This window comes from Tenrec ecaudatus, chromosome 13, assembly GCF_050624435.1.
Source record: "Tenrec ecaudatus isolate mTenEca1 chromosome 13, mTenEca1.hap1, whole genome shotgun sequence".
Classification (NCBI taxonomy): domain Eukaryota; kingdom Metazoa; phylum Chordata; class Mammalia; order Afrosoricida; family Tenrecidae; genus Tenrec; species Tenrec ecaudatus.
In genome coordinates, this window is record NC_134542.1 from 69159216 (window position 1) to 69186682 (window position 27467).

The 27467-nt window shown below is 40.4% G+C and overlaps 1 protein-coding gene and 1 pseudogene across 4 annotated transcripts; both read right to left on the minus strand.

The window, feature by feature from the left end:
* Positions 1-1737: 1737 nt before the first annotated feature.
* BBS5 (Bardet-Biedl syndrome 5) lies at positions 1738-27149 on the minus strand. 4 transcript variants are annotated; one of them, XM_075529641.1, is made up of 12 exons: positions 26996-27149; positions 24632-24714; positions 22219-22284; positions 20770-20819; positions 20520-20647; positions 17430-17565; positions 9754-9849; positions 6510-6572; positions 4041-4175; positions 3499-3582; positions 2272-2295; positions 1739-2124 (listed from the first exon to the last, which is right to left on the minus strand). In XM_075529641.1, the coding sequence occupies exons 1-12, from the start codon at positions 27052-27054 to the stop codon at positions 2023-2025; spliced, it is 1026 nt and encodes a 341-aa protein (XP_075385756.1). In that variant the 5' UTR covers positions 27055-27149; the 3' UTR covers positions 1739-2022. The 4 variants fall into 4 exon arrangements, with proteins under 4 accessions (XP_075385758.1, XP_075385759.1, XP_075385756.1 ...); XM_075529642.1 differs by lacking the exon at positions 26996-27149 and adding an exon at positions 26572-26790; XM_075529643.1 differs by lacking the exon at positions 22219-22284 and having other exon boundaries at positions 1738-2124.
* On the minus strand, positions 13368-14223 carry LOC142424724 (small ribosomal subunit protein uS2 pseudogene; annotated as a pseudogene).
* Positions 27150-27467: the final 318 nt, after the last annotated feature.

Here is a 27467-nt window from a genome sequence, read left to right on the forward strand (position 1 = left end):
TGTAACTGTAAAGGTTAGTATTCTTGTAACTGCTTTCATGAACATAAGCTTTATAAAGACATGTTTTGGGGTTTTTTTCCGGTCTGTTTTGCACAATGTTCTAGAAGCAGTACCTAGTGAGAGCTCCATATTTTCCAAATGACTGAATGTGCCCAGGTTAGGGAGTTTTAAACTTTAAGGTCTCTATCCATGAGTAACTCCCCCCCCCCTTACTTTACATCACGGTGAAGTCAATGGCACTGTCAGCTGCTAAAACAGCTGAACAGGCTCAACTCTTTTTCCATTTATAGATGCCACGAAAGGCTTTAACACACTGAAAAATCTGACAGCTGCTCCCTGTTCAAACAATAAATGACTCATTCCTCTCTACATGTACCATCTAATATTTGAAAAGATTAATGAGTCAGATGCAAATGGTATGACATTTCAGATGAGTCCTTAGGAGCTAGCAATTTTATATTTCTTTTGCTTGACATAGAATATTTGTATTCCTGGAGGTTATTTTTAACTTGGATGCATTTCTCAAACAACACATTTTTTCTCATGTAAGTTGTGTATAATTTCCTCCATTAAAAACTCAGAAATCATTCTGTTTAAATGAAGAAACCAAAATCTGGTGTCTTTATACACTGTTTTTTTTTTTACCCATTGTAGCCAGGGATTGGACCGTGTGTCTATGTTTGTGTATCCCATTGCATCTTATTTTAGATGTTTTCACATACCCATTCTTTCCCCTTTAGACAAAAGAGGTTTATTTGGCTAATTTCACTGATTTGATAAAGATTCTGTACAAAAGCTGTTTTACACTTAAGCAGTGGCAAAACAATGATCTCACAGAGGCCACCAACTTAAGAAATCAGCAAATAATACCTTACTTTTTAAAAGTTCTGGGAAATTTTAATGAAAACAAACAATTAAAAAGTCAATAAATAGATAAAACAATCCCCTTACATAATAAATGCGATTGCCCAAGCTATACATAAATGAATTGTAAAATAAGAGGGAACTTCAAGAGGTTGATGAATGGAATTTTTTTTACAAACTTAAATATATATAGTTTATTATGAATTAGGTGGAAGTCTCCAGAGCAGATCATCAGTCTGACATTCAATAATTCATATACGTTTTCTTTCAATTCATCTAAGAATGGACCATGACTCATCTGACTTCCCCCTGTTTTCTGTTGGTATTCCTCCTCCTCTCCTGAACGTTGTCCTTGGGTAAACGCTGTGCCTGTGATCTTAATGCTTGATCACTCTAACATGGGGTGAGTTCCGTTACAGACATGAAGGGTGACCAAGGGCCATAGTCTTGGGGGTCCCACGTGTCTCTAGCCGACCAATAAGCCTATTGTCTTTTAGTCCACAAATATTTTGAAGCCACTTTGTAGTGCCCAAAACTTCACAAAGGGACTGACAGACATTTGGGGACTTCAAAAAGTTCATGGAAAGTTTTCATTATCTTTTCATTCAATTTTTCCATGAACTTTTTGGAAGCTCTTTTATACTTGAGTGGCTAACATTTTTAGTTTATATAAAAATGGTCCCCCTAATAACAGGCTTATTAAGGGTCAATTTTTATTAGTGATGCTCAGCTGCTTATTCCTAGTTGCAAAGCACATTTCAATAACATACTTAAACTAAACTTTAATAACAGGAGAGCAGTATTTTGATTGTTCCATAAGAACAAGCTATTCTTAAAAATAATACTTTCAAAACATAAAATGGTGCTGCATAAGTTCTTTATTAAACCCCACATGAAAGTCATTTAGTCTTTGAAAACTCATAGTTTACAAGTATTATTACAAAATAAACATATTTACAAACTAGATACAGTTCAATTACATTTTAAAATAAACTTTAAAAAAAGTCTGGCAGTTACATTAGTTTTCGCTTACTTATTAAGAAATTCTTTCTTAAAGCTTCTTCTGTAAATGTAAAAACTATTCTGTGCCTTAAACCAGGCAATTAGTTATCTTTAATTTTGAGATATCTTTAAATAGAAATCCAGTCCAACTCAAGATCAACTCATTACTTCCCAAAGTCCCTGTAGGGTGAATCCATCCTTCAATTTCTCTATTGCAAGCCCCAGTTCTTCTGAAAATACTGGTTCACGATCTTGTTGCTTTGGGGAAGATAAAGAGGATGAGATGGGAATAGAGAAGGGCAAGGAAGAAGAAAAACAAAACAAAAAATAGGTTTCACATAAGTTTGTGAATACTAAATGTGGAAATATAGAAAAATTTTCATATACTTTCAGAGTAGTCCTTACCTTATTCCCATCAGCAAAATAAGCCTGTGAGAAAATAAACAAACACCACATATCATACTGTACACATGTCAAAATGTCGACATACAATTCATTTTGTAACTGAGTATATTTCATGTTCTTTTATTGCATATCTAATAATTTTTTCTCACTATTTCTACAATTCTGGCAGCACAATTCACTTTGGATAATCATTACCAATGTCTACAAGTTTGGTTTAAAAAAAATCATTTTATTGTGGGCTCTTACAACTCTTATCACAATCCACATATCCATCCATTGTGTGTCAAGCGCATTTGTACATTTGTTGCCCTCATCATTCTCGAAACATTTGCTTTCTACTTAAGCCCTTGGTATCAGCTCCTCATTTCACCCTTCCCTTTCCACTCCCCCTCATGAACCCTAGATAACTTATAAATTATTATTATTTTGTCATATCTTACACTATCGATGTCTCCCTTCACCCATCCTTATAATCGAGTTAAGTTTTAAGCTCTAAAAATGTGTTTTGTAGTTAATACGTAACTAGTATTGTTGACTTGAAAGGAAGTAAATTAGAATGACTTAGAAGCGATAAACTCTTTTCTCCTTGGTTTAGAAGAAGATGCTCTCAAAAACCCAAAAAAACCCTATAAACAACCAATCAATCCTCGACTGTCCCAACAAATGCACACACTGGAGGTAGAAATTGTCTGTAATGAAGATTTTTCATAGTAATTTCACACCTTTGTTGCAAAGTATTTGTTTCCAGAAAGGCTTTCTGATTGCACTCAAAGACCAAAGTATGGGGAAACACTTATTATTATTATTTTTGGTTATGAATTAAAGAATATTAATTTGGAAACAAGAGAGTATATTGTTGAAGGGATGTCCTTCTTTTAAAATTACCTATAAAGATTTAGTTTATATATATATGATTTATTATGGAAAATGTGGATAACAGGTTAATCTAACTAGCTACAATTTTTAATGTTTTAGTATTATAAAGTATGAAAAACTTTCCAGAGCTCTGATACCTTCTGAGTAATTGTGTTCAAAAACTACTTCCCAGATTAGTAAGTGAAAACTATTCTTACATTAAAAAGTCCCTCACTGAAGAAAACAAAATACAACTTATATTTATGAGAGCCTCAAAAGTCTCAAGTTCTGGTGTTTTACAGACTTATCTAATTAAACACGACTCAGATAAAAGTCATACGAAAGTCAATAGCCCTGCTCTGTGATGCTCACCACAAAAGCGTCTGTGTGATCATCGGAATCTATTTCTACATCATCTTGAATTTGTTCAACTGTCAGAGCTTCAAGGGGCTGTGGCTGAAAATTAACACATGTAAAAATGCATCAGAGGTACAATATTAATTAAACCATGTTAGTAAAATACACTTTGAGAATTTTCTTTCATTGAGAACTGAAACTTTAATAAAAATTTTCTTAAAGTTAACTATTTAAATCTTAGAAAAATCACTTCATAATTTATATTTTTCTACCAAGACTAACGTGAGCAATAACATTAGGAGACTCGTGTGGGTAGGCATCTAACCTAGCCAGGCAAGGACCCGGGGCAGGAATGGTGAAGAAGCACCGGGCCAGGGGAGAGGTGGCAGGTATAATCAGTGACAGTGTGCAGGTCATGCTTACTGAGCAGTTTGTTTTTCACGTTGATGAAAACAGTTTAAAATTAAATTGTATAAGGAGTATTTAGCTGTGAACTTGACAGATTTGTGTAAAAACAAGTCAGCAAACTCTTTATTTCACATACTGAACAAATTTACCTTCTCTTCCATCTCATAATCCACTCCAAATATAGGACTGGCAGAATAGACTTTGTGAAGTGAATTGATTTCTTTAACTGATTCTTGCAGTTTTTCTACAGGATCTATTTTAAAGCCAAGAACATAACCTCCACTCTGCAAGATAAGAAAATAATAATATACCAACAAAAACAAGCCTAAAGAACAGTATTTACAGTGTATAATAGATGATAGCTCTTATTGCCTTAGTTTAAAATATAATATGTAGGTCATCTCTTAAATTAAAATGTTTTAATATGAAAAATGTCAAACAAAAATAGAAGAGTACAATGAAACTCCATTAGCCATCAACAAGCCTCCACTGCTAAGAACAATTAGCCAGTGGTTTCACTTAATCCAGAGGAATGATTTTGGATTATATCCAGGTTATCATTCCAACTGTACCTAAGCTGATTTTGTAAGATTAAAACACAAAACAAAACACTGTAGGTTGTGAAGGCCACATGAACCAAGTTTTTCTTGCCCTGAAGAGAAGGTATGGACCCTCCATTAAAAGGAGATTCACAACAACCAAAAGCTATCTCCTTGGAGAATCAGGAAAGAAACTAATCCAAACAGACTGCTGGAGGAGACAGTCTTCTGGCTCTTCCTAGAGGTAGAAACAAAACTGAGAGCACACATCGCAAAAGGGGAGAGCTTATGCTCTGGGTTAAGAGCAGATGAGTCTGAGTTCAACTTCTTTTTTTTTTAGTTCAACTTCTATTTCTCTAATTTGCAGTGTGAAGCTGGGAAAGGTACTTGCCATAATCTTTGTTTGGTGTTTTTTGTTTTTAAATCGCTTTATTGGGGGTTCATACAACTCTCCTCACAATCCATACATCCATCCATTGTGTAAAGCACATTTGTACATTCATTGCCCTCATTCTCAAAACATTTGCTCTCCACCTAAGTCCCTGGCATCAGCTCCGCATTTTCCCCTCCCTTTCTGCTCTCCCCTCCCTCATGAACCCTTGAGAATTCATAAATTATTATTTTGTCATATCTTGCCCTGTCCGACATCTCCCTTCACCCACTTTTCTGTTGTCCATCCCCCAGGGAGGACGTTATATGTAGATTCTTGTTATCGGTTCCCCCTTTCCAACTCACCCTCCCTCTACCCTCCCAGTATCGCCACTCTCAGCACTGGTCCTGAAGGGATCATCTGTCCTGGATCCCCTGCGTTTCCAGTTCCTATCTGTACCAGTGTACATCCTCTGCTCTAGCCAGACTTGCAAGATGGGTGGGGAGGGGAAGCATTTAGGAACTAGAGGAAAGTTGTATTTTTCATCGTTGCTACATCGCACCCTGACTGGCTCATCTCCTTCCTGTGACCCTTCTGTAAGGGAATGTCCAGTGGCCTACAAATGGGCTTTGGGTCTCCACTCCACACTCCGCCCCCTCATTCACTATGATAAGATTTTTTGTTCTGATGATGCCTGATACCTGATCCCTTTGACACTTCGTGATCACACAGGCTGGTGTGCTTCTTCCATGTGGGCTTTGTTACTTCTGAGCTAGATGGCGGCTTGTTTACCTGTCATAATCTTTTAAAGCCCCAATCTTCTAATCATAAATGCTCATTACGTTGAATCAAATCACATGTCTGACACTGGATTCAGTTCCTGGCACATACACAATACTCAGAAAATGGCAGCGCCTACTACTCTATAGGTCAGAAAAGGAGTGAGCAAATAATTGTTTAAATTTAGAAGTGTTTCATAGCTAAATTAATGTTACATCTAAATATATTTTTACAGAAATGTGGCATAGTAGTCACCTGTGTGTATGAGAATAAAATTTCAAATAAGTATGTATTTAAGTCTACCTTTCTGTGTTTCTCAAAGGCAGTCTTGGGAATGAGTCAGACCAGGCATCAAACTGGCCCCACCACTTTCTAACTTTGAGATCATGGCCAAGATTCCTAGCCCTTCTAAGTTTTCCTAACTGTACAATGGGACTAACACAGTAAACGTGTCAAAGAGTTGTCTGAAGAGACAAAGAGAGCGCACGGGAAGCCGTGCTGTCGAGCTGCAAGAACCCTGTAAGACAGCGTGGAACTGCCCCACAGGCTGTTTAAGGCTGTAACTCTTTCCTGGAGCAGACAGCCTCACCTTTCCCCCGTGGAGCGGCTAGGTTTGAGCCACTGACTTTTGGTTGGCAGCTTAGCACGTTACTGTGCCACCAGACTTCCTAACTGACTTAATGCCATTATTAACCAAAAATTAATGATCATCATACTGTTAATGATAACATCTATTGAGGAGAAACCATGGCAAAGGAGTCTTCCTTTGGGGGGGGCAATAACGTGATGACTTCAAATCCTTCATGTAACTATATTATAGTTAATATTCTTCTTAACTGCAAACTGGTTATGATTAAATAAAACTAAAAATCTAGACTGTCATATAGTTTAATAATCACTCAAAGACTGAAAAAAGTAACTTAGCTTACCTGCTGAGAGCTTTCTATGACAAGAGCTAACCCAAATTTTGAGTCTCTGATCTTTATTGAGCGCTAGATGTAAAACAAAAGAGAAAAAACAGGCAAAGTTTGGTTAGCTGGCAGTAGTGACTTTGATACAAGAGTGTAACCGTTCACACAGTCACTCTTTCAAAGGACAGACAGTCCTTCTCCCTTCGTTTCTGTCCCACACAAAGTAAATGGATTAAGACACACTGAAACCAGGTGGCAGATGGTAATGCAAAAAGAGCAGCCATCTCTAAAATAAGCACAAAACTCTCTGGCTCATGTACTCTGCCACCGCCCCGGTCCCCAGTTCCAGAGTCCACAACTTGTCTGGATATTTTAGAATGACACTAATTAGTTAACAGACTCTCGTGACTGCTGAGGCCGGGCTAGTTTTGAAGGGTCCCTTGTGCCTTCTATGTCCCACATCACACAGGCGGCTAACTTCTTCAAGAGCTGTAGTCTTACAAAAACAAAACAAGACAAAAAGAACCTACAGTCTTTTTTTTTAATGAGCACTGCTATTATATCCATCATTTTTGGTTAATTTTAAGAATAAAAATCATAAGAGGACTCCTAAAAGCTGATATATAACCACAAAAAGTTAGTTCTATTCATAATTCAATACTTCAAGAGTACAAATTCAGTGTATTTTTCTGCTACACCAATGATCCAACATAAAGGTAATGTGTATATATATGTATATATATATGTATTTTTACTTCCAGAGCGCAAAGTGTTTCACTTTTTCTAGTATACTAACAACATAACATTAAGGTAATCATGTACCCACGTTTTTTTGACTTCTCAAATTGTCATATCAGTTAAGACTGGGGAAGATCAAATCTGCTTAGGATCATAGATCAATGTGACATGAAGATTAAGCTTGGTCAGTAGGAGATGGACACCAGGAGGGAGGGGCCCTAAGGCAGGAAGGGCAGATAGACACAAAACGTACTTGTTGACAGAGTAAGGGGGCGCCATGCAGTGTCTGACACTATGACTAGCAGACCAAGCTCAGAAAAGGGTACTGTGTGGCAGGTGATGTCATAGCACACTTCTAGACAGCTAGGCATTAGAAATGGAGAGAAATGAGGGGTGAGGGTCAGAGGGAGCGAGAAGAGCATGGGGTAAAGGCTTTCCTGGTGATTATTATAACAACCTGGTCTTCCTTCTCGATTTCTTCACATCTCTCTCTGAGTATACACATGGCCAGATAAGCACCACAGCCTGAGCACCCTGGTTGTGAAAATGTAATCTAACCAGGTGGACTGTGGGCAACCAGAGAGAAAACAGCAGAATGGACATACAGCTACATGAATGGGGTCAAAGCAATGGCCGCGTCCTAGAGCCGAAGTTAGAACATGACTGTGGCAGTGACAGACTATCAGATGGCTTGTTGTCTGGCCAGGTTGAATTCATTCCAGAGGCCAATTTTAGCTGGAATGCTCCTTAGAAGCAAGGATGGCGAGACTTAATCTCACGTATGTGGGTCGTGTTATCTTACGGCACTAGTCCATGAAGGAGGACATCACGCATGGGAGAGGGTCGGTGAAAAAAGGGAGACCCTACATATGAAGGGCCGACACTGGGGGCCACAATGGCTTGGACGCTGCATTGGGGTGAGGAAGGCGCAGGGCTGGACAGTGCTTCCTTCTGCACACAGGGTCCCTCTGAGTCGGAATTGACTCTATGGCCCTTTACAATTTTTAAGAAACAACACACAAGCAAACCCCACCTTGTTTAAAGAACAGAAAACACAGTGTGGTTTACTATTCAGTAATTACATGCATAAATGCAATATAAAAAAGCAATTAATAATTCATACACAAATTTATGAAACCACTGTGCATACTCTGCTTGTTAGACCTTTCCAGTCATCATTGTAAATTCCTAAATGTTTTAGATGTATTACACAGGTAGAAATCAGCATCCAAGAAGCAGCGAATTAAACAGAAAATCACTTTTGTCCTGTCAGAGTCTATGACTGTCTGTTTCATGTGCTTTTTTCCCGTAAGAATACCTAAGACTCTTTCTTGATGGCCACTACTATGGACTGGTTGATGATTTTCACGATTGTTATCTCTAGCACTTAGTACACAGTAGGTGCTGCATATTTGGAAAATGAATGACTACATTTAAAAAAATAATTCAGAAATAAAATAATTTAGCAAAATATGGACTTGAGGACAGTAAGCAAAGAAATTTGCCTCCTAAGCCCAGAATTGTATTTAAAAACACGTTTTTCCAGATATTAAAAACATTAAATCTACTCAATAGTTATTGATAACACAGCCTAGTCTTAAAACTACTTATGCCCTACAAAAATAGCAATTATCATATGATAACTTTACAGAATTTTGATGAACCATTTTTATGTTCTATTTTATACTGAAAAAAAAAAACTGCACACTTACTATCATCACCTCAATTCTCACCATAAGGGCCTTAGAGGACAGAGCAGAACTGCCTCTTTGGGTTTCTAAGGCTGTACAGCCTCAGTTTTCTCCCGTGGAGCAGCTGGTGGATTAGAACTGCTGACTTTGTGGTCAGCAGCCCAACACACTAATTATGCACCAGGGCTCCTTAGACTCCTATAAGTAGCCCTTACATTTAATTAAATACTTCAGTTTACTGGAATGTACTATTTATTTCCCTGAATCACATACGTATTACAGCAGCAGCAGAAACAACCAGTTTCAGTCCTTACCCTACATTTTGTTAGCCTTAGTTGAACTTACACTAAAGTATTAGCACTATAAGTTACCTGGGCTCCTTTTAAAAAAGCAAACTTGTAGTATGAATCCTGCTTACAATAAATTCATAACACCAATAACTTATTCTGACTTTAAACCGTTTAGGAGCAGAAAGTGACAAGAGAGCCAAGATAAACTGGGTGAGTCAGTGTGTTACACTCATCCCGTGACATACTTGCCTGATGGACAGAAGAGGCTGAGGAACATGCTAGCAGCTAAAGCCCTTTGGATGGAATCTAATTAGTGAAATTTCAGAATTCAGCACATTTTTCTCTTAAACTGAAATTGATAATGGTGTTAACTTCACTTGAATATAAATGTAACGGAGACTTTAGTGAAATAGTCATATTTGATCTCGGCTAATAACTGCAGCCACTTTGAAAGGAAGAGAGTGAACTCATTTAATCTGTTAACTGCTGAACAGAAAGGATTTATTCTACATTAAAATAAGGCCACCAAATGCCTGTACTTACAATTTGCAGGTACGGTATACTGACGTTAAAACTGTCATTCATATTGGCATGCCACACAATCCTCACATTGGTAACAAAAAAGGTCCCCAAATTTCCCTGTTGAAGAGAATGAGAGATACATCAAGGGCCATTTGTTTAGATGCTTACTGTCTATTTCCTAAAAGCAAAAAAAAAAATCTGATTATCATACTAATAGACACTCTTAGAATTGAGGATCACAGACAATCAATGACGTAACCATTCGCGGGCTGGCAGTGCAGTTGGATGACTGAAAGTGAGGACTCTGGAGTCCGACCCTTAAGCATCACACCACCTGGACTTAACCAGCTGTCTGACCGCAGGCACATTTCTCCTTGAGCATTTTGTTAAATGTAAACTGGAAAGTTGATGCAATAACCTACGTAAATAAAGCCTTTAGCACAATGACTGGCACAAACAGTCTGCTGTTAGATCTTACCATGATCATTCTTCAAAATCTGGGATAAGTCAAGGCCAAGCAGCCGCAGTAAGAGATGGAACACATGTGAGAACCCCATCAGCCAGACAAGGTATTTGATGGCTGTGCGTCTGTATGTGTCATCACTACTGTTCCCCAGTTACACATGACCCTTCAACATCTCTTCAAATTTATCCCAATATAAGGGCAAAACGGTCTAAAAGATCTTCCATATCTAATGACACGGTGCCAAAATGACTGGCCCCCACCAGTTATCTTTCACTCTCCACCCACCCCTACATATCTGGAGGAATTTGCTTTATTTTATACCTTGAGGTTGAGAATAAAGGATTAACTCACAATGGAAGAGAATCTAAAAAACTATTTTCTAGGAAGATCAGATTTGATACATCAGAAAAGGTCTGTCCAATTTACCAGCCATTCATGTATACATAATGCATACATGTACACACACAAATATGTTTTCCCTTTGCTCTCATCTTGCAAGAAATGCTTACATAAAAACCATTTAGTCCCCCGCTATTCCCATCCCATGCCTCATTAATTAATCTTTGTGTAACTTAACATGGGTTAATTCATGTTTCCTCGTATGGAAGGAGAGAATTTAAGGTGGTAACTGTGCAGTGTATAGAAGGAAGCTTTTAAAAAGTGACATAAAATTGGTTAACAAGCTATGGCACTATGGACCAAATATGTTCAGATACCTGCTTTTGGTATGGCCTAAGGCACTCTGAGCGGAGCCCTGGTGGTGTAGCGGTTACAACATTGGGCTGCTAACCACAGGCGTATGGAACCATTACACGCTGTGTGGGAGAAAGATGGGACCTTCCACTCCCATGAAGAGTTACAGTCTCTGAAAGCCATAGGCACACCTCTACCTTGGCCTACAGGGTCGTTCTGTGTTGGAAATGACTTGACGGCAGTTGAGTTTGGTTTTTCAGAAGGCACTGTGGTGGCACTGTGGGATAAGACGTGGACTGATAATCACCAAGTCAGCAGTTCAAACCTACCAGTAGCTCCTCAGAAGAATGATGAGGCTGTTTGCTCCTGTAAAGGCATACAGCCTCCCTACTAATTTACAATGAAAAAAAATTTTTTTGAAAGAACTATCTGGGATTAAACTGACAACAGCAATTTGAGAGATGAGATGGGAACTTAGGGGGCAGTGAGTTTGTGGAAACGAGAAAAGGTGCAACTCAGACAAGGCGGGTGAGAATGGATGCACAATGGGAAGGACGGCATCTATTGGTGTAGGTTTGCTGGGCATATTCTCAACACCAGCAACCAAATGAAAATGCTGTTTGTTGTTTTAAAAGAAGTACTGCACCAGAAAAATGGAAAGAAAAAAAAGATTTAGAGTCTTAGAAAGACTACATAGGGTCAATATGAGTTAGAATCCATTTTATGGCAGAGGGTGGTAATGGATATACTAAGATTTACTTTTATATTTTTAGTGGTTTAGAGAAAGCAAAACAAGTAACAAAAGAATTTGTGACAAAGTACTGTGTGAAATTCAAATTTCCATATCTATGAGCAAAGTTTTACTAGAACACAGGCAAGTTCACGCTTTCAGATATGTGTGTGGCTGGCTTCATGCTACCACAGCAGGACTGAGTAGGTGGAACAGATTGTATGTTCTACAGAGTCTTAATTGCTATGTGGCCTTTGACCTAAAGGTTGAGAAGAGTCATTAAATGTAGTTGTGTTCATCATGTAGAACCTTTATCAGTTTAAAAGAACTTTTCAACGAACAAGGCTAGCAAATCTTTAACATTTAACCATATGTTTGATAGTTAATTAGCAGTAAACTCTTCGTTCCATTGCTACAGATTTAATATGGGGTTTACTGGTCTGATCTAAGCTACAGACTGACTTTTACACATAAGGCTAAAAACGATTCTTCTTGTGATTGTTAGGGGCTATGGAGTCAGTTCTGAGTCACAGGGCCCCTGTGTATTGCGGGAAGAAACACTGCCCAGTCCTGCTCCATCCTCACAATTGTTCTTAGGCTTGGGGCCATTGCTGCAGCCCTGCTTGTCTCTAAGGGACATTCTGGTTGTTCTTCTAAGACAGATGTGTTGGTTCTTTTGGCAGTCTAGGGTACTTTCAATATTCTCCCCCAGTACAACAGTTCAAATACATCCATTTTTCTTCAGTCTTCCTTACTCAATGTTCAACTTTCACATGTAGAGGAGCCAACTGAAAATACCATGGCTTGGACTGGGCCCACCTAAGACTTCAAAGCATCTTTGCTTCTCAACGCCTTAATTGGGCTGTGCAGATTTACCTGATGCAATGTGTCATTTAAACTCGACTATTGCTTCCATGAACATTGATTGTGGATCCAAGAAAGATGAACCCCTTGGTAACTTCAATCTTTCCTGTTTACCATGATGTGACCCATTGGTTCAGTTGTGGAGCTTTTGGTTGGCTTGACAGTGAGTTGTAGTCCATACCGAAGGCTGCACTCCTCGATCTGCATCAGTAAGGGCTTCAAGTCCTCATTTTCAGTGAGCAAGGCTGTGTCGTCTTGTTAGTAAGTCTTCCTCCGATCCTGATGCCAACATTCCTCCTCATGTGATCCAGCTTCCCTGGTGATCTGCTCAGCACGCAGACTGAGTAAGTGTGGTGAGAGGACGAGGCTCTCCCTTTCTGTTCACACAGCTGCCCCTCGGTCCACGCATAGCTCCTGCATGAGCACAATGAAGTGCGGAATTCCCATTCTTCTCAAGGCTGCCATGGAAAGTTCTAGTTTCATAGTTTTCACAAGTCACACACTCCCATGGTTAAAGTCACTTTTAAGCAGAGTTGTGTGTGCATCATCCCAATCAGCCTGAGTGCCCCCTCTCCCCTCACGTCCATAGTTTGTTATGATCCACACAGTCAATTGCATAGTCAATGAAACACCCCGTAAAAATCCTTCCGGTAATTTCTGCTTCCAGCCAAGATTCATCTGATGTCAGAAATGATATTCCTTGTTACACATCCTCTTTTGAATCCAGCCTGAACCTCTGGCAGCTCCCTCTCAATATACAGATGCAACCATTGTTGAATGATCTTCAGCAACATTTTACTTGCATATGATATCAATGACATTGTTCTATAATTTGTACATTCTTTTTTTTTTTTTAGAAATTGTTTTTTATTTTCCAGCAACCTAATTCCATTTTCTAGATGCCCATGGCAGAACAGCTTCAAACCAGCCAGGGGTTCTTCCTACCCACTCAGTGGCCTGAGCTGTTGAACTGTGGGGGCTGCAAACTAGTCTTCAGTGGCTGGCTGAGTGCTCCGGTCTTCAGTGGGGAGCTCCTGGATCAGCACTGCACACCTGCAGACTAGTCGGCCCCCTTGGGCTGAGCCGCAGTAAACTCAGGAGCGGGAGCAGTCCATTCACCCGGAAGCCCTTCCTGAGTCACAGCCTTTGCAGCAGTGGCCTGCTCTTCCATTTCCAATCTCTTCTGGATCTCTGTAGAAGTAGAGGTCAGGCATGGTCAAGCTCCCGGGAGATGGTTCCCCGAATGCGCAGAACTTCCTGGGTCAGCACCCACCACATCAGGCCCACCGAGTGAGCGCCCATGCTGTTAAATGGAATGGCAAGGTCCATGTAGCGCAGAGGAAAATCTGTGTCACACAAAGCAATGGTGGGCAAGTAACCACTGGGGTCAGTAAACACTAGAAGCTGTGGCTCCAGGAAGGCTGCCTGGATCTGGTCAGTGAAGGGTCCTGGGGCGCAGCGGCCAGTAACTGGAGTAGCTCCAGTGGGGGCAGCAAACCAGCACGGCGCGCTGGCCGGTATTCCTGGAGGTTATGACACTGACGTCAGCAAGGTTTCGATGGCAACAGTGGCTCGAGCTGCCAACAGGAGCTTCTCCCAGGTCCTCTTCAGGTTTACGATGCAGATGCCCTTACTTCTCCCTCTGGAAGCCAAGGTGGGTACCATGTAAACGGGTTCCTGTGGCAAGGAATTTGAGGACATGCTCCTTCAGCCGCAGGACATCAAGGGATCCGGACATTGTGAAAGTTCCCTCTTTAAGTTACGGCAGGAACCAGGACAACACCTTATGGAGCCTTATCTGGGTAGTGCGGAAAGGACCGATAATTTGCGATTGTTGGGTCACCTTTCTCTGGAATGGGTACAAATATGGATCTTTCATTCACTTGGCCAAGCAGCTGTCTTCCAAATTCTTGGATTAGAAGGGTGTTTCCAGTGCTTCCTCAGCTTGTTGAACCACTTCCATTGGTGTGCCTTCAATTCCTAGAGCCTTGCTTTGGGCGTGGACTTCTTCCATCAGCGGCACTGTTCTCGTTCATGCGCTACCTCTTGAACTGGGTGAGTGTTGACTAGCGCTCTTTTTGGTAGTGACTCTGGGTACTTTTTCCATCTTATTTTGATGCTTCCGGCAGCATCCACTATTTTACCCATAGATTCTTCCAATATTCCAGCGTGAGGTTTGCATTTATTTTCATGAGTTCTTTTAGTTTAAGATATGCTGAGCTTATTCTTCCTTTTTGGTTTTTTAAACTCTAGGGCTGTGCACATTTCATTATTTTATTTTACTTGTCTTTTCAGAATGCCCTTAGAATTTTTCTGTTCACCGCTCTGGCTAACTCATTTTTTCCATTTGCCTTAGCTGTTCTACAATCTCGTCTATGTCCACGTTGATCTTTTCTTCCTTTCCTGTCTTTTTAATGACCCCCCCTTTCTTTATGAATGACATTATTGATGTCCTCCTGTTCTTGAGATGTTCTCAAATACAGGTGGGATATACTCATGGTCCTAATTTGGTTCTTGTGGACTAGTCTTCATTTTCTTCAGCTTCAACCTGAATTTACATGAGTAAATATGGTGGTCTGTTCCACAGTCAGCCCACAGCCTCATACTGAACTTCTCCATCGCCTCTTCCCACAGATGTAGTCAACTTGATATCTGTGTACTCCATCTGGCAAGATTCATCTGTACAGTGGCCATTGTATTGTTGAAAAAGATGTTTGCTATGAGAAAGTCGGCCTTGCAGAATTCTATCATGTGATTCCCAGCTTCATTTCTATCAAGACCAATTTTTCTAACTAATGTTTTTTCCTGTTTCCAATTTTTTGCATTCCAATCACAAATAATTACCAATGCATCCTTATTGCATGTTTGATCAATTTCAGACCGAAGACATTAGTAGAATTCTTTAATTTCTTAAGCACTAGCTTTTGTGTTCGACACATAAATTTGAATAATACTTGTATTGATCAGATTTCCCTGTATAAGAATAGATATTATCTTATAATAAACAGCTTTGTTCTTCAAGACAGATCTTGAAATATCCTTTTTGATGGTGAAAGCAATGACATTCCTCTTGACTGTCATTCCCGGCACAGTAAACCTATGTTTTTCTGGCTCAAATGGCCCAATACTAGTCCATTTCAGTGATAGACATGGGTTCCATTTCATTTTTAAGGACTTCCCATTTCCCTAGTTTCTGATGCCATACATTCCAAGTCCAATTATTAACCGACGCCTGCAGCTGTGCCTTCTCATGCTGAATGCTGGCCCCATCGGCAAATGAAGCTCTCGGAGCCATTCCTCCATTTGTGTCAGAGGGAAGTCCTTCCTCAGTCATCTTCTGAGGGCCACCTGACCGGCAGGGCTCATGTTTCGGCACTGTCTTTGACAATGCTCTGCTTCTATTCATTAAGATTTCAGTAACTGAGGATGCTTCGATGCCATCGTTAGGGATTTCAGTAGTTGCTTCTGCTGAGGTGGACCGCCTGTCCCTTCTTCATTGTCTGTTGAACCCGTCCTCTTCGGGCGACCCTGCTGGTGTCTGAGAAAGCAGTGACAGCGCTATAAACATCGCAGCAACACACAAGCCACGACAGGGCTACAGACTGACAGAAGTGGTGGAAGCTAAGTGTAGGGAGATACATTTTTCTCTAGAAATCGATACTTATTTCAAATATTAGTTGATAAAATATACAATATTTGCATGTACAAATAAATATGAACTATATCCCACACATAAACAAATGACAAGTTACAATGATGCATTAAGATACAACAAATCAACTACATGCTTAATTAAGATAAGATTAGCTGCACAGAATGATTAATGTATCCTTGATCACACTGTATGGTTGGGATCCTTAAAACTGTTCACATGAAAAATGCTGAATGGGCAAATGCTGTGTTACACTAGGGAGTACCCCCCAAAACTGATGCTCACTTGTTTTTTTGATGTGAGGGGGATAGTGCATGGTAAGTTCTTTCTACTTGGTCAGACTGTTAATCAAGCTTTCTATTTAGAGCTTCTGAAAAGATTGCATAACAGTGCGAGAAAAAAGGCTTGATTTGTGGCAGACAGGGGGACTGGTTTTGCCACCACGACAATGAACCTGTTCATGCAGCCATCTCAGTGCGCCAAGTTTTGGCAAAAAACATCATGCCTCTTGTCCCACGCACTGTACCTCACTCCATCATATTTTTGTTTCTACGAACAAAGGAGGACATCAAAGGGCAGCGATATGACGAAGTAGAAAGGGTGAAGAAAAAAACGAGGGAGGTGCTGTAGGCCATCTGAACAGATGAGTTTGAAAAATGTTTCCAAGAATGGAACCGAATATTTGACAAATGTATTAAGTGTAATTGAGTACTTTGAAGGTGTTTAAGGTTGTTTTGTAAAAAACAAAAACAAAAAAAAACTACATAGTGTTGGGAAAAAAATTCAGTTTTTTGGAGGGCACCCCCTTATATATGAGGGCTTCAAAAGTTTCTGGGAAAAAGGAATTTATGGATAATGAGATATTTCCATGAACTTTTTGAAGCCTTCATTTATTTCTACAGAAAAATTATGTAAAAATGTTTTTAAATTATGTAATACAAACCAAAACTGATGACGAGGGTTTGGAGACTGTCCACACCGCAGCTCTCCTGCAACTGCACAGTCAAAAGGTGGAGCCCGGGGTGGAAGAGCATGGCTCCCAGATGATGCAACTCTTTGGACCCAGAAGGCCAAACTTGATGCTCTCGTAGGTCCAACCCAGTTCTAAAGTCTATGTAGTCCAAAAGTGGCCCCAAAGCATATTAAGCCATAAAATGTGAAGATCAGACTATTGTCGCCTTCAAAGTCAGCAATGCCAATTTAATAACGACTAAACATCGAAATCAGTGGTGAACAGAAAACTGCCCACCAACGCACTGTCCCCAAAGGTTCATTAGCTCTGTGCATAATACCTGGTCACTGGATAAATTCCATACGCCATTGATTTTATCATATACATGTTCTTGTGGTAATAATCGTAGTTGCTTGTTTTGAATTAGTGCACTTCTCAACTTAAAATCACGATACATTTTAGATGTTTCGTATGCTCTATAAAAAAGAAAGAACAAAAGCTCACCTCAACTGCAAACGTGGCTTTTTGAGTTACACTTACCTAATAGACAGTTGTTAGTCTCTATGTACAGCATATAACTATTCCAGTAAACTTTAAATCGCTGTTTTCTAAGAAGTCTGGTGATTTAGCATTTTTGGTAGGTTTTTAATATTTGCTATTCTGGTATATTTTAGTAATCTTTTTTCCTATTGTTAGGCCAATAAACTATTGTTCTTCAGGTTTCTAAAACTCAGCTCTTTGCACAATGACAGAACACAGATAATAGGAAGCAAACTTGCTCTCTACACAAAAAACAATGATTGCACATGGCAGACCTAAAAATTGTTCCTTCTCCTATCAAAATGCTTTTCTTTCTTTTTTCAACCTGTTTTCTTTTGACGGTAAACTGGTCCTGATTATTTTTCTCAGTCCAACATGAAAATACAAAGCTCACTTCTATCTCCATAGAAAAAATTCTACCAACTCCAACAGAGAACCCGTGAGTGTCTGAAGGTGGGCTGAGAGTATATGATTGTATGTGTGCCCATCCATATGTGTGACTGCGTATACAATCTCTCTTGTTTTCTTTTGATAAAGATTAAACAGAAACAAAATAAAACTCTGGTTAACTTTTGATTAGTTAATTCTAAGTTCACTCCCAAAAGCCTAGCTAGCGGTTAAGCACTCAGTTGCTGACTAAAAGGTTGGTGGTTTGAACACTGCCCCCCACTAATTGTGAGAAAAAGACCTAGTGGTGTGTTCCCATAAAGAAACAGCCTAGAAAACCTTATGAAAAAAACATTCAAAGCCCTATGCTATGGGGGCAGTTCTGTGCTGTCACACACGGTTGCTATGAGTCGAGAACCAGTCAACAATTTTACTCCATATATAAAATCAAGTGAATTAATCCACTTAATAAGAGTAATAAAGTTTCCTTCGATTTAGTAATTTTAGATTTACATAAATTGTAATATGTATGGTTTAACTGTGTATTACCCTAGCTCCCTTTCTAATGTGCGAACCGTGAAAGCGCAGCTTTTGAACAATCTGCCTGTACGTCTCATTTTAGTTTAGCCCTGCTACCAGCCAGCAGGAAAAAGGGAAACGATACTGTACATTATGTGGGTGGAAATACTTATAACATTTTCATGCCACTAAGTGAAAGTAGGTTTCAGGCTCCCTTCATATTCCATGTGATTTTTTTTCAGTCAGTTCTTAGCATGTTTCCAAGTAAAGTGACATAAAGACATATAAGCTCAAGAGAATTGAAAATTTAAGTTTACACAAAAATGGCCACCAAGTGATGAAGAAGAGATACACCAAATTTGGTATACTAATACAATGGACTATTACTTAGTCACAAACAGAAAAAAATACTGATATATGTTCCCACATGAACCTTGAGAACATTAGGTTAAGGGAAAGAAGCAAACACAAAAGGCCACACATAGGACTCTGTCCAGCAAGGCAAATACATAAACGCATGACCACGGAGTCAATTCTGACTCATAGCAACCTTCTAGGACAGAGTAGAAACAACCACCCCAGTGGGTCTCCAGGACTTTTAAGTCTGTAGAGGGGCAGAAAGCCTCATCTTTCTCCTGCGGGGCGGCTGGTGGAATTATATGGTAGCGATAGCTGTACGACCTGGTGCATACACTAAAACCCAACAAACTACACACTTTTTTTTGTTCTGTCCATTTTAGCCAAGCTGTCAAAACATTTAAAAAAAATCAGAACCTGAGGCTGATTAAAAAAAGAGAGAGAGAATGTTAAGGTAATAAAAAGAATTTAACAAAAACAAAAATACCATATATACTCCAGCATAAGCTGACCCAAATATCAGCCGAAACACCCAATTAAAAAAAATCATTTTCTTGGGTGCTCGTACAACTCGTATCACAATCCACACATAGATCCAATGTGTCAAGCACATCTGTACATCATTCTCAAAACATTTGCTTTCTGCTTCAGCCCTTCCTTGGTATCAGCTCATTTTTTTCCTCCTATCTCCCCACTTCCCCCTCCTTCATGAACCTTGATGATTTATAAATTATTATTTTGTCATGTCTTACGCTGTCCGATGTCTCCCTTCACCCACTTTTCTGTTGTCCGTCCCCCAGGGAGGGGGTTATATTTAGATCCTTGTGATTGGTTCCTGTTTTTACCCCACCTTCCCTCCACCCTCCCCATATCGCCTCTCTCACCCCTGGTCCTGAGGGGTTCATCTGTCCTGGATTCCCTGTGTTTCCAGTTCCTATTATACCAGTGTACATGCTCTGGTCTAGCCAGATTTGTAAGGCAGAATCAGGATCATGATAGTGGGGGGGGGGGGAGGGAAGGAAGCATTTAAGAACTAGAGGAAAGTTGTATGTTTCATTGCTACTACACTGTGCCCTGACTGGCTTGTCTCCTCCCTGCGACCCTTCTGTAAGGGGATGTCCAGTTTCCTACAGATGGGGTTTGGGTCCCGCACTCCCCTCATTCACAATGACACGATTTTTGGTTCTTTGATGCCTGATACGAGGCACATAATTTTACCACAAAAACTGCATTAAAAATGTGCTGACAAACTCAGCTTATACACGAGTACATATGGTAACTTTGTTTTAGGAAAAAACCAAATATGTTGTTAGAAAAAGAACCTTTTTAATTAATGAATTATTCAACTTGGTTATCTACAGTGACTAAATTCTCCAATTTCCTTTATCTATCCTCACAGCAAATGTAATAGAATCATCAGAAGGCATTTTCTTAGGACTGTTCAGTAGTTTTGCACATTTTCCAAATACTTGCGGAGTGTTTATCAAATGATAATGAAATGTGTTCTCTAAAGCAGCCCTCAGGATATTTCATAAGGGCTGCGAGGAAGGCAGTCTCACACTTGTGCCCTCTCTCTTTAAAACCTTTCTGCATTGAACTGTTTCACAAATATAAAGCGTTACTGTACCTGTGTACTGCAATCACAGAAGTAAAAAGTCTCGGGCTTCCAGGAACCACGTTTGTAAATATAAATTCAAAGCGGGTACTGTTACATTTTGTTAGTATATACAGAGCTTCCGTTTGGCCTCGCAGCTTCTGCAGGGACAAATGTGTGCATGAGCTCCTGCTCTCAGTTAAGTTCTCACAGTAAAAATCTGAACACTAACCTCAGTGTCTATGATTTACGATTCATGTTTCAGGAAGGTTTTCAGACTTACAGAGTTAGCAGTCCTTGTTGTGATATTCGATATGCAGTTGTAACCAATAGCTAAAATTCAAGAGCAAAGAATTTAAAGAACACGCAGTAAATGGAGAAAAAGTTGTTTTCTACACGTTGTATATATGAGCTTTTCAGTTTTAAAAACTAAACATATATGAAAACATTTTTAAACGTTTACAAAAATAACTACAAATTTAAAGTAAATAATTAAAAGAACTAGAATCAATTCTGCCTCCTGGAATAAACAAAGACATCCATAATATGGGAAATGAGAAACTTGCTTCTCTAAAACCTAAACATAATTATTATTTTTTATACATAATTATTTACTGAAAATCTCAGCACCACTATGTCAAAAGAAAAAGTCTTAAAAAAAAGTCTAGGTAATCTAAAATACTTAAAAAAATTAAGTGACATATCATTTAACACAATAAAAATTTTAAAAATCATTTTATTGAGAGCCCTTACAACTCAACACAATCCACACCTACATCAATTGTAACACAAATTTGATGAGAATCTAGACCGTCCTTCTGTGGGATTTTAGGTATTCCCGATTTGTGGTGGATGCCTAATTATGAGGAGCTGCACATGACTTTTTTTGTTATTGTTTGGTGGTACATTTTATCATTAGTCATATGTGCTGCATACAATGTTGAAGAATGTACTTTGCTGATGTCACAATTTTCAGACCTCCATTTGTAGATGTTCCTAATTTTTTGATGAACGTTGCTATGTATCAGGGTATTGTTTGGTCTACAATGAAGTCAGTATTCAGACTGGTAACAGATAAGAGTTGGGGAATGTTCATTTCTTAACAACATACTACAATTGAACTGTGCATGTAGTGAGACTCATTGTTATTCCAACTTCATTGCTACAATACCGATTTCATTATAGACCAGGCCTATAAAACAAATCAAATTCATTGCCACTGAGTCGATTTCGACGCGAGCAAGCCTAGAGGACAGGGGAGAATGGTCCTCGTGGGTTTCTGTGACTGTAACTCCCAGTAGGAAGCCTTGTCTTTCTCCCACAGCGCAGCTGCAGGTTTTGAACTGTTGACCTTACTGTTAGCGGCCCAATGCGCAACCACTCCAACATAGGGCTACCAGTCCACCTCCATAGTGTGGTTTTACTGTTTCCAGCATCGGTTTTAATTTGAAATGAAGGGTTCGAGTGAGGCCAGAAGTAACTTGAGACAAGTTTTGGCGTAGAAGCCATCATCAACTGGGACGCGTTGCATACATCAATAATGAGCAAACCCAAACTTATTCATAGTAAAGGCCTTACTCTTACAGACAATGCAAATGACTGAAAAGCAGTATACAGTATTTCTTTTACATTATGATTTGTTTTTTTTGGTATGAAAGTCGTCGTGCAAGTACAACAGTCCACTCGACAAAGGAATGATCTACTTTCAGAGTTAACTAACAAAGATACTTACAAAGATTGATTCTGGGCAACGCCAAAGAGTGCCAGATGATTCTTAAATTTGTTACCAAGAGTCTGCCTACAAACAAACCAACAGGAAACAAGAACAGGTCACCATCAGCAGAACTACGTTTGCAATGCGCCATGATGGGCTCGTACGTCTGTCAGTGATGGAGGCCGCGGACTGGGGGTGGGGGCTAGCATCGGCATCAGAGAAGAACGACATTTTTAGAAAGGGCACAAAAGTGATTCTAGCAGGCAAGGAGACCGCATAGGCAGTTTGGTCTATGACTTACTAACCGCGTGACTTGGGAAAGAGAACTTCCTCGGGTTCCTCATTTTAAAACCAAAGATAACAAGAGAATCTATTCATATCTTTTGTTTTTATGATTCATAGTGTTAAATAAGATTATATATATATATATGACATAGAATACTGACTGACAAATCATAAATACCGGTAGTCCCGGACTTAGGGCATACTGGTTAAAGCAAACCAGTCTTAGGACCGTAATTGTTTTTCCCCCTACATCTTATCATTAGTAACAGCAACATGTAATTTTCTGATGTTATCATTCTCATGTCATTCCCCAAAGACAAAGATCAGATTTATAACGATGTTGACAATAAAATAATAAGGTATAGTAAAAATAAATCATTTTTTTCACTTACATTCTCATTCTCATTGCCTTGAGTCAGTTCTGACTCATAGCAACTCTATAGGACAGGGTAGAACTGCCCCTGTGAGTTTTTGAAACTAACTTTTTATGGGAGTACAAAGCCTCATATTTCTCCTGAGGAGAGGTTGGTGGTTAACAATAAAACCATCAAAATATAACCCATTCTAAGTCAGGGAATGTATTCAAAATGTTAATTGCTCTTATATTTCTTAATCTTTTTATTTCCTTACAAACTCTATGACCTATTTTGTTGTTGTGAATATATTGGTTTATGTAACAATATTGTCATTTCACCCAGGCAAACATTAGTCTCTGTAAAGGCTATCGACAGCCTGCTTAGAGACAAGGACATCTCTGGATTCTTCTATTTTATCTATTTAGGATCTCAGAGGAATGACAGTAGGAAGTTTGTCATATAAATCCACTGACCAACTCCGGCTCTCTCTTTATTTTTGGCACATCTGCAAGTCTCTAGGATTTGTACACTGTCCAACTTAGGGTCCCTTTCTGTTTTACCCAACCATGAAAACAGAGCTGTTTTCACTACATGCTGAAATGTAGCTGCTCCGTTTTCTTTTAGGATTTCAGTGCATGAGGCTAATCTGATAATTTCATGTTGGAGCATGTGCAGTTGAAAAGCATTAAAAGTGCTAATCTTCTGGGATATTTAAAGTTTTAACCAGGGTCTCCTGAGCAGGAAATGCCTGAATTTGGTTCTTTTCAAACTGTTGGAAGGAAGGAGAGAGGTGGCTAGATGGTACCTCTTTCCTTTTCCATCAGCTTATCAGCAAGAAATTCTGTAATCTCCAATAAAACTTCCTTTGAATAAAGATTGTTGTCACATATACACACATACAGAATTCTTTTAATTTAGATGAGTTTAAGCAGGGTAGTAGAGTTTCTCACCAGGATGGTTTTTTTTTTGTTTTGTTTTCTCCATCCCATAAGACAACTGTAGAATCTGGCACTGAATTAATATTTGATCAATTGAAAAATGTTGTATTACCCATAGCTTTTGTTTGGACTGGAAAACGGCGGTCACATCTGAGTTCTTGTCAATTATGAGCCCATCAGTCTTGTGCTGGGCTTTAACATAATTCAGGTCAATTCAGGTTTATGACCATCAGAAATACTGTGCGCCCCTTGTGAACCCAGCTCCTGGGGTTTTCAAAGTTACAGTGGACAGAGCTGATGTTTGAACCAACACCTATTTAAAGAGAAAAGTGCTCAGGAAGAACCTGTGTTCCCCAACTACAGGATTTAATACCAGCCCTGATGGTGTAATGGTTATGAGTTGGGCTATGATTTTCAAGGTCAGCAGTTCAAAACCACCAGCTGTACCCTGGGAAAAAGATGAGGCTGTCTACTCCTGTAAAGACTTACAGTCTCAGAAACTCAGACTTGCCATGAGTTGGAATTGTCTCAATGGCTGTGAGTTTTCTGTGTTGTTTTATCTTAAGGCCATGGTGGCATTGGGCTGCAACATCAGTTCCTCAGGAGAAAGACAAGTTTTCTGCTCCAGAAAGAGTGACAATCTTGGAAACCCACAGGGGCAACTGAAATCTGTTCTACAGGATTGCTATGAGCCAGAATTAATTCACTGGTAGTGGATTTGGGTGTAGGGTTGCTTTAGTTAAGGCCCAGGAAAAGACTTATTTTCATAAGATGTTTCTTATTTTCAACTAATGTAACTTAACATTAGTAAAATAAGTGAGAAATATGTAGTATATTAGAAAATGTATTCACCTCTATCCCCATTATTTCCTTTGGTATCTTCAATCGAATCTAAACAATCAATAAGGACTTCTCCAGGTCTTGTTTTCATCTGTCTAAAATAAATACAAAGGCTTTATTACTTTCTTTTCAAAGGCTTTAACTTTAAGGCTACGATATACCTACTTACAATCCAGTTAGGAAGAGAAGCGATACATCTCTAGAGTAGCTAATGACACGCATGGTACCACATATCAAATGAGAGAGCATTTTGAAATAAGTACTCAAAAACTTCAAGAAGCTAGAGATCAGTGAGATCCAGGATGACTGGGGCCACTTGGATTAAGTTAGCGCTCCAAGAAAGGGTTAGATTTAGAGAAATAAAAGGGAGGCAGAGGTGTAAGAAACTCTAAGATCTGGCTGAAAGACTAGTTTGGCTGTGGAAGATCTATACTAAGAGGTAGTGACCAGTAAGCTTGGATAAGAAAGGACCTAGAAGGCCAGTCTAACAGGATGGGCTTTCTCCTGTGAACAGTGGATAACCCCCGAGAGGTTTCTGTTCTAAGCAGAGGCCAGGAGACTAAGCAGTTAAAAAGAAATAGGTTAAATAAGGAAGAAGTTATTCAAGCATCAAGGCTTGGTAAACAAATTTCATTTGAGACAAAAGGAATAAGTGAAGACTAGCTTCTGATACAATGAATTCTAGAAGATCAAAAGCAAGCAGGATATCCAGTGGAGCCTTCTAACACACACACTGCTTGGCCAATTTAATCATTAACTGAAAAATACAGATGGGATCCTGTCATCACTTGCGCTCAGAACCCTGGTGGGATAGTGGTTAAATGTCGGGGCTCGGATCCACAAGGTTAGCAATTCAAAACCAACAGATAACCAGCTACTCCCATCAACGAATGGTTTCCGTCTTGGAAACTCACAGGGGCAGTTCTACCCTGCCCTACAGGGTTGCTAGGAGTCAAAATCAACTTGATGGCAGTGGGTTTGGTTTGGTTTCGAGCTATCATCAACGGAGGCTCGACTGCTAACCAAAAGGTCAGTGGTTCGAACCCACAATCAGTTTGTGGGGGTAACATATTTCAGTCAGCTGTCTTAAAAAGAGTTCAGTCTAAAGCGGTGTACAACCAAATGTGGTGAAGAAAGCTGATGGTGCCCGGCTATCCAAAGATATAGTGTCTGGGGTCTTAAAGACTTGAAGATAAACAAGCAGCCATCTAGCTGAGAAGGAACAAAGCCCACATGGAAGAAGCACACAAGCCTGTGTGATCACGAGGTGTTGATAAGATCAGGTATTAAAGAAAAAAAATCATATCATTGTGAATGAGGGAGCGTGTGGAGTAGAGACCCAAAGCCCATCAGTAGGCAATTGGACGTCCCCTTACAGAAGGGTCGCAGAGAGATGAGCCAGTCAGGGTGCAAGGTAGCAATGATGAAATATACAACTTTCCTCCAGTTCTTAAATGCTTCCTCCCCCCACACAATCATGATCCCAATTCTACCTTACAAATCTGGCTAGACCAGAGCATGTACACTGGTACATATAGGAACTGGAAACACAGGGAATCCAGTAGAGATAACCCCCTCAGGACCAATAATGAGAGTAATGATACCAGAAGGGAAAGGGAAAGGTGAGGGGAGAAAGGGGGAACCAACCACAATGATCTACATATAACCCCCTCCCTGGGGGACAGACAACAGAAAATTGGGTGAAGGGAGACAGTGGACAGTGTAAAACATGAAAAAATAATAAATTATCAAGGGTTAAAATGAGGGAAAAAACGAGGAGCTGATATCAAGGGTTCAAGTAGAAAGAAAATGTTTTGAAAACGATGATGACAACAAATATACAAATGTGCGGATGGATGGACTGTGATAAGAGCTGTCTGAGCCCCCAATAAAATGATTAAAAAAAGAAAAGGTTTCAGTCTAGGAGAGTCCATCCGGGTAGTACTACCTACCAAGTTCAATGTTTAGGAATTTTGGCGACTGACTACTCCAGCGTCCTGCATTTTGCAGATAAGACTCCAGCTTGGAACGGCAAAGCACAAGAGTATGTTGTTGCAGACTACGTTCCTTCCACCGCGCGAACCCGGCGCCTTGGGCACGAACCCCGGGCCGTACCCGGGCTCAGCTGCCCAGGGCCAGGCCGACGTTTTCGCCGGTGGAGACCCGATCAGCAAGACATTACTCCTGTGCCGCCTGCCTGGGGCCCTGCGATTCCCTGCCAACGCGAGCAACTCCGAGGTGCGGGTCCCCGCCCAGACCCCACCGCCGTCAGGAGGGCGGGCCCAGGGCGGCGGGGTCGCGGCTCCCACCCAGGGCTTGCATTCGCGCCGCCGCGCACTCGGCAGCAGCACGGCCCCGGGGCTCCCGGCGACTCACTGCGAGGACACGTCGAAGCGGACGTCCCGGTCCTCCCACAGTGCGTCCAGCACCGACATGGTGACAGCCGATCGCCGGCGGCCCGGGCCACAGCGGCGGAGGCCGAGCCGCGTCTCGCCGGCTCCACGGCAACAGGGCGCCTTTGTCGCGACGTCTACGGCGAGCGCCGAGACCCAAGCTTACGCAACGCAGCGCGCGCTTTCCCCGCCGCCGCGCGGCTGCGCGGAGCAGAGCGCGCGCGAGGAGCCCTGCTGGCGCAGCGGGTTGCACGTCGGGCTGCCAAACGCAAGGTGGGCGGTTCCACCCCAGTAGCCACTCTGAAGGAATTCGACCGCTGAGAGTTACGACTGGGAATCTCGTCGATGGCTGTTGGTCAGGTTAGGTTAGGTTTGGTTTGGGCTAGATTTGGTTCAGTTCAAGCATCAGAGCTGGCGTTCCCAAATCTTTCTCTCCCCCAACTGTGAGGTTCCTG

Coding starts and splice junctions, on each gene's coding strand:
- BBS5 (XM_075529641.1), bottom strand. CDS start 27,054: ATGTCGGTGCTGGACGCACTGTGGGAGGACCGGGACGTCCGCTTCGAC. Junction 20,820..22,218: donor GTTGCCCAGAATCAATCTTT/GTAAGTATCTTT, acceptor CTTGAATTTTAG/CTATTGGTTACAACTGCATA. Junction 3,583..4,040: donor ATTATGAGATGGAAGAGAAG/GTAAATTTGTTC, acceptor GTTAATTTTCAG/CCACAGCCCCTTGAAGCTCT.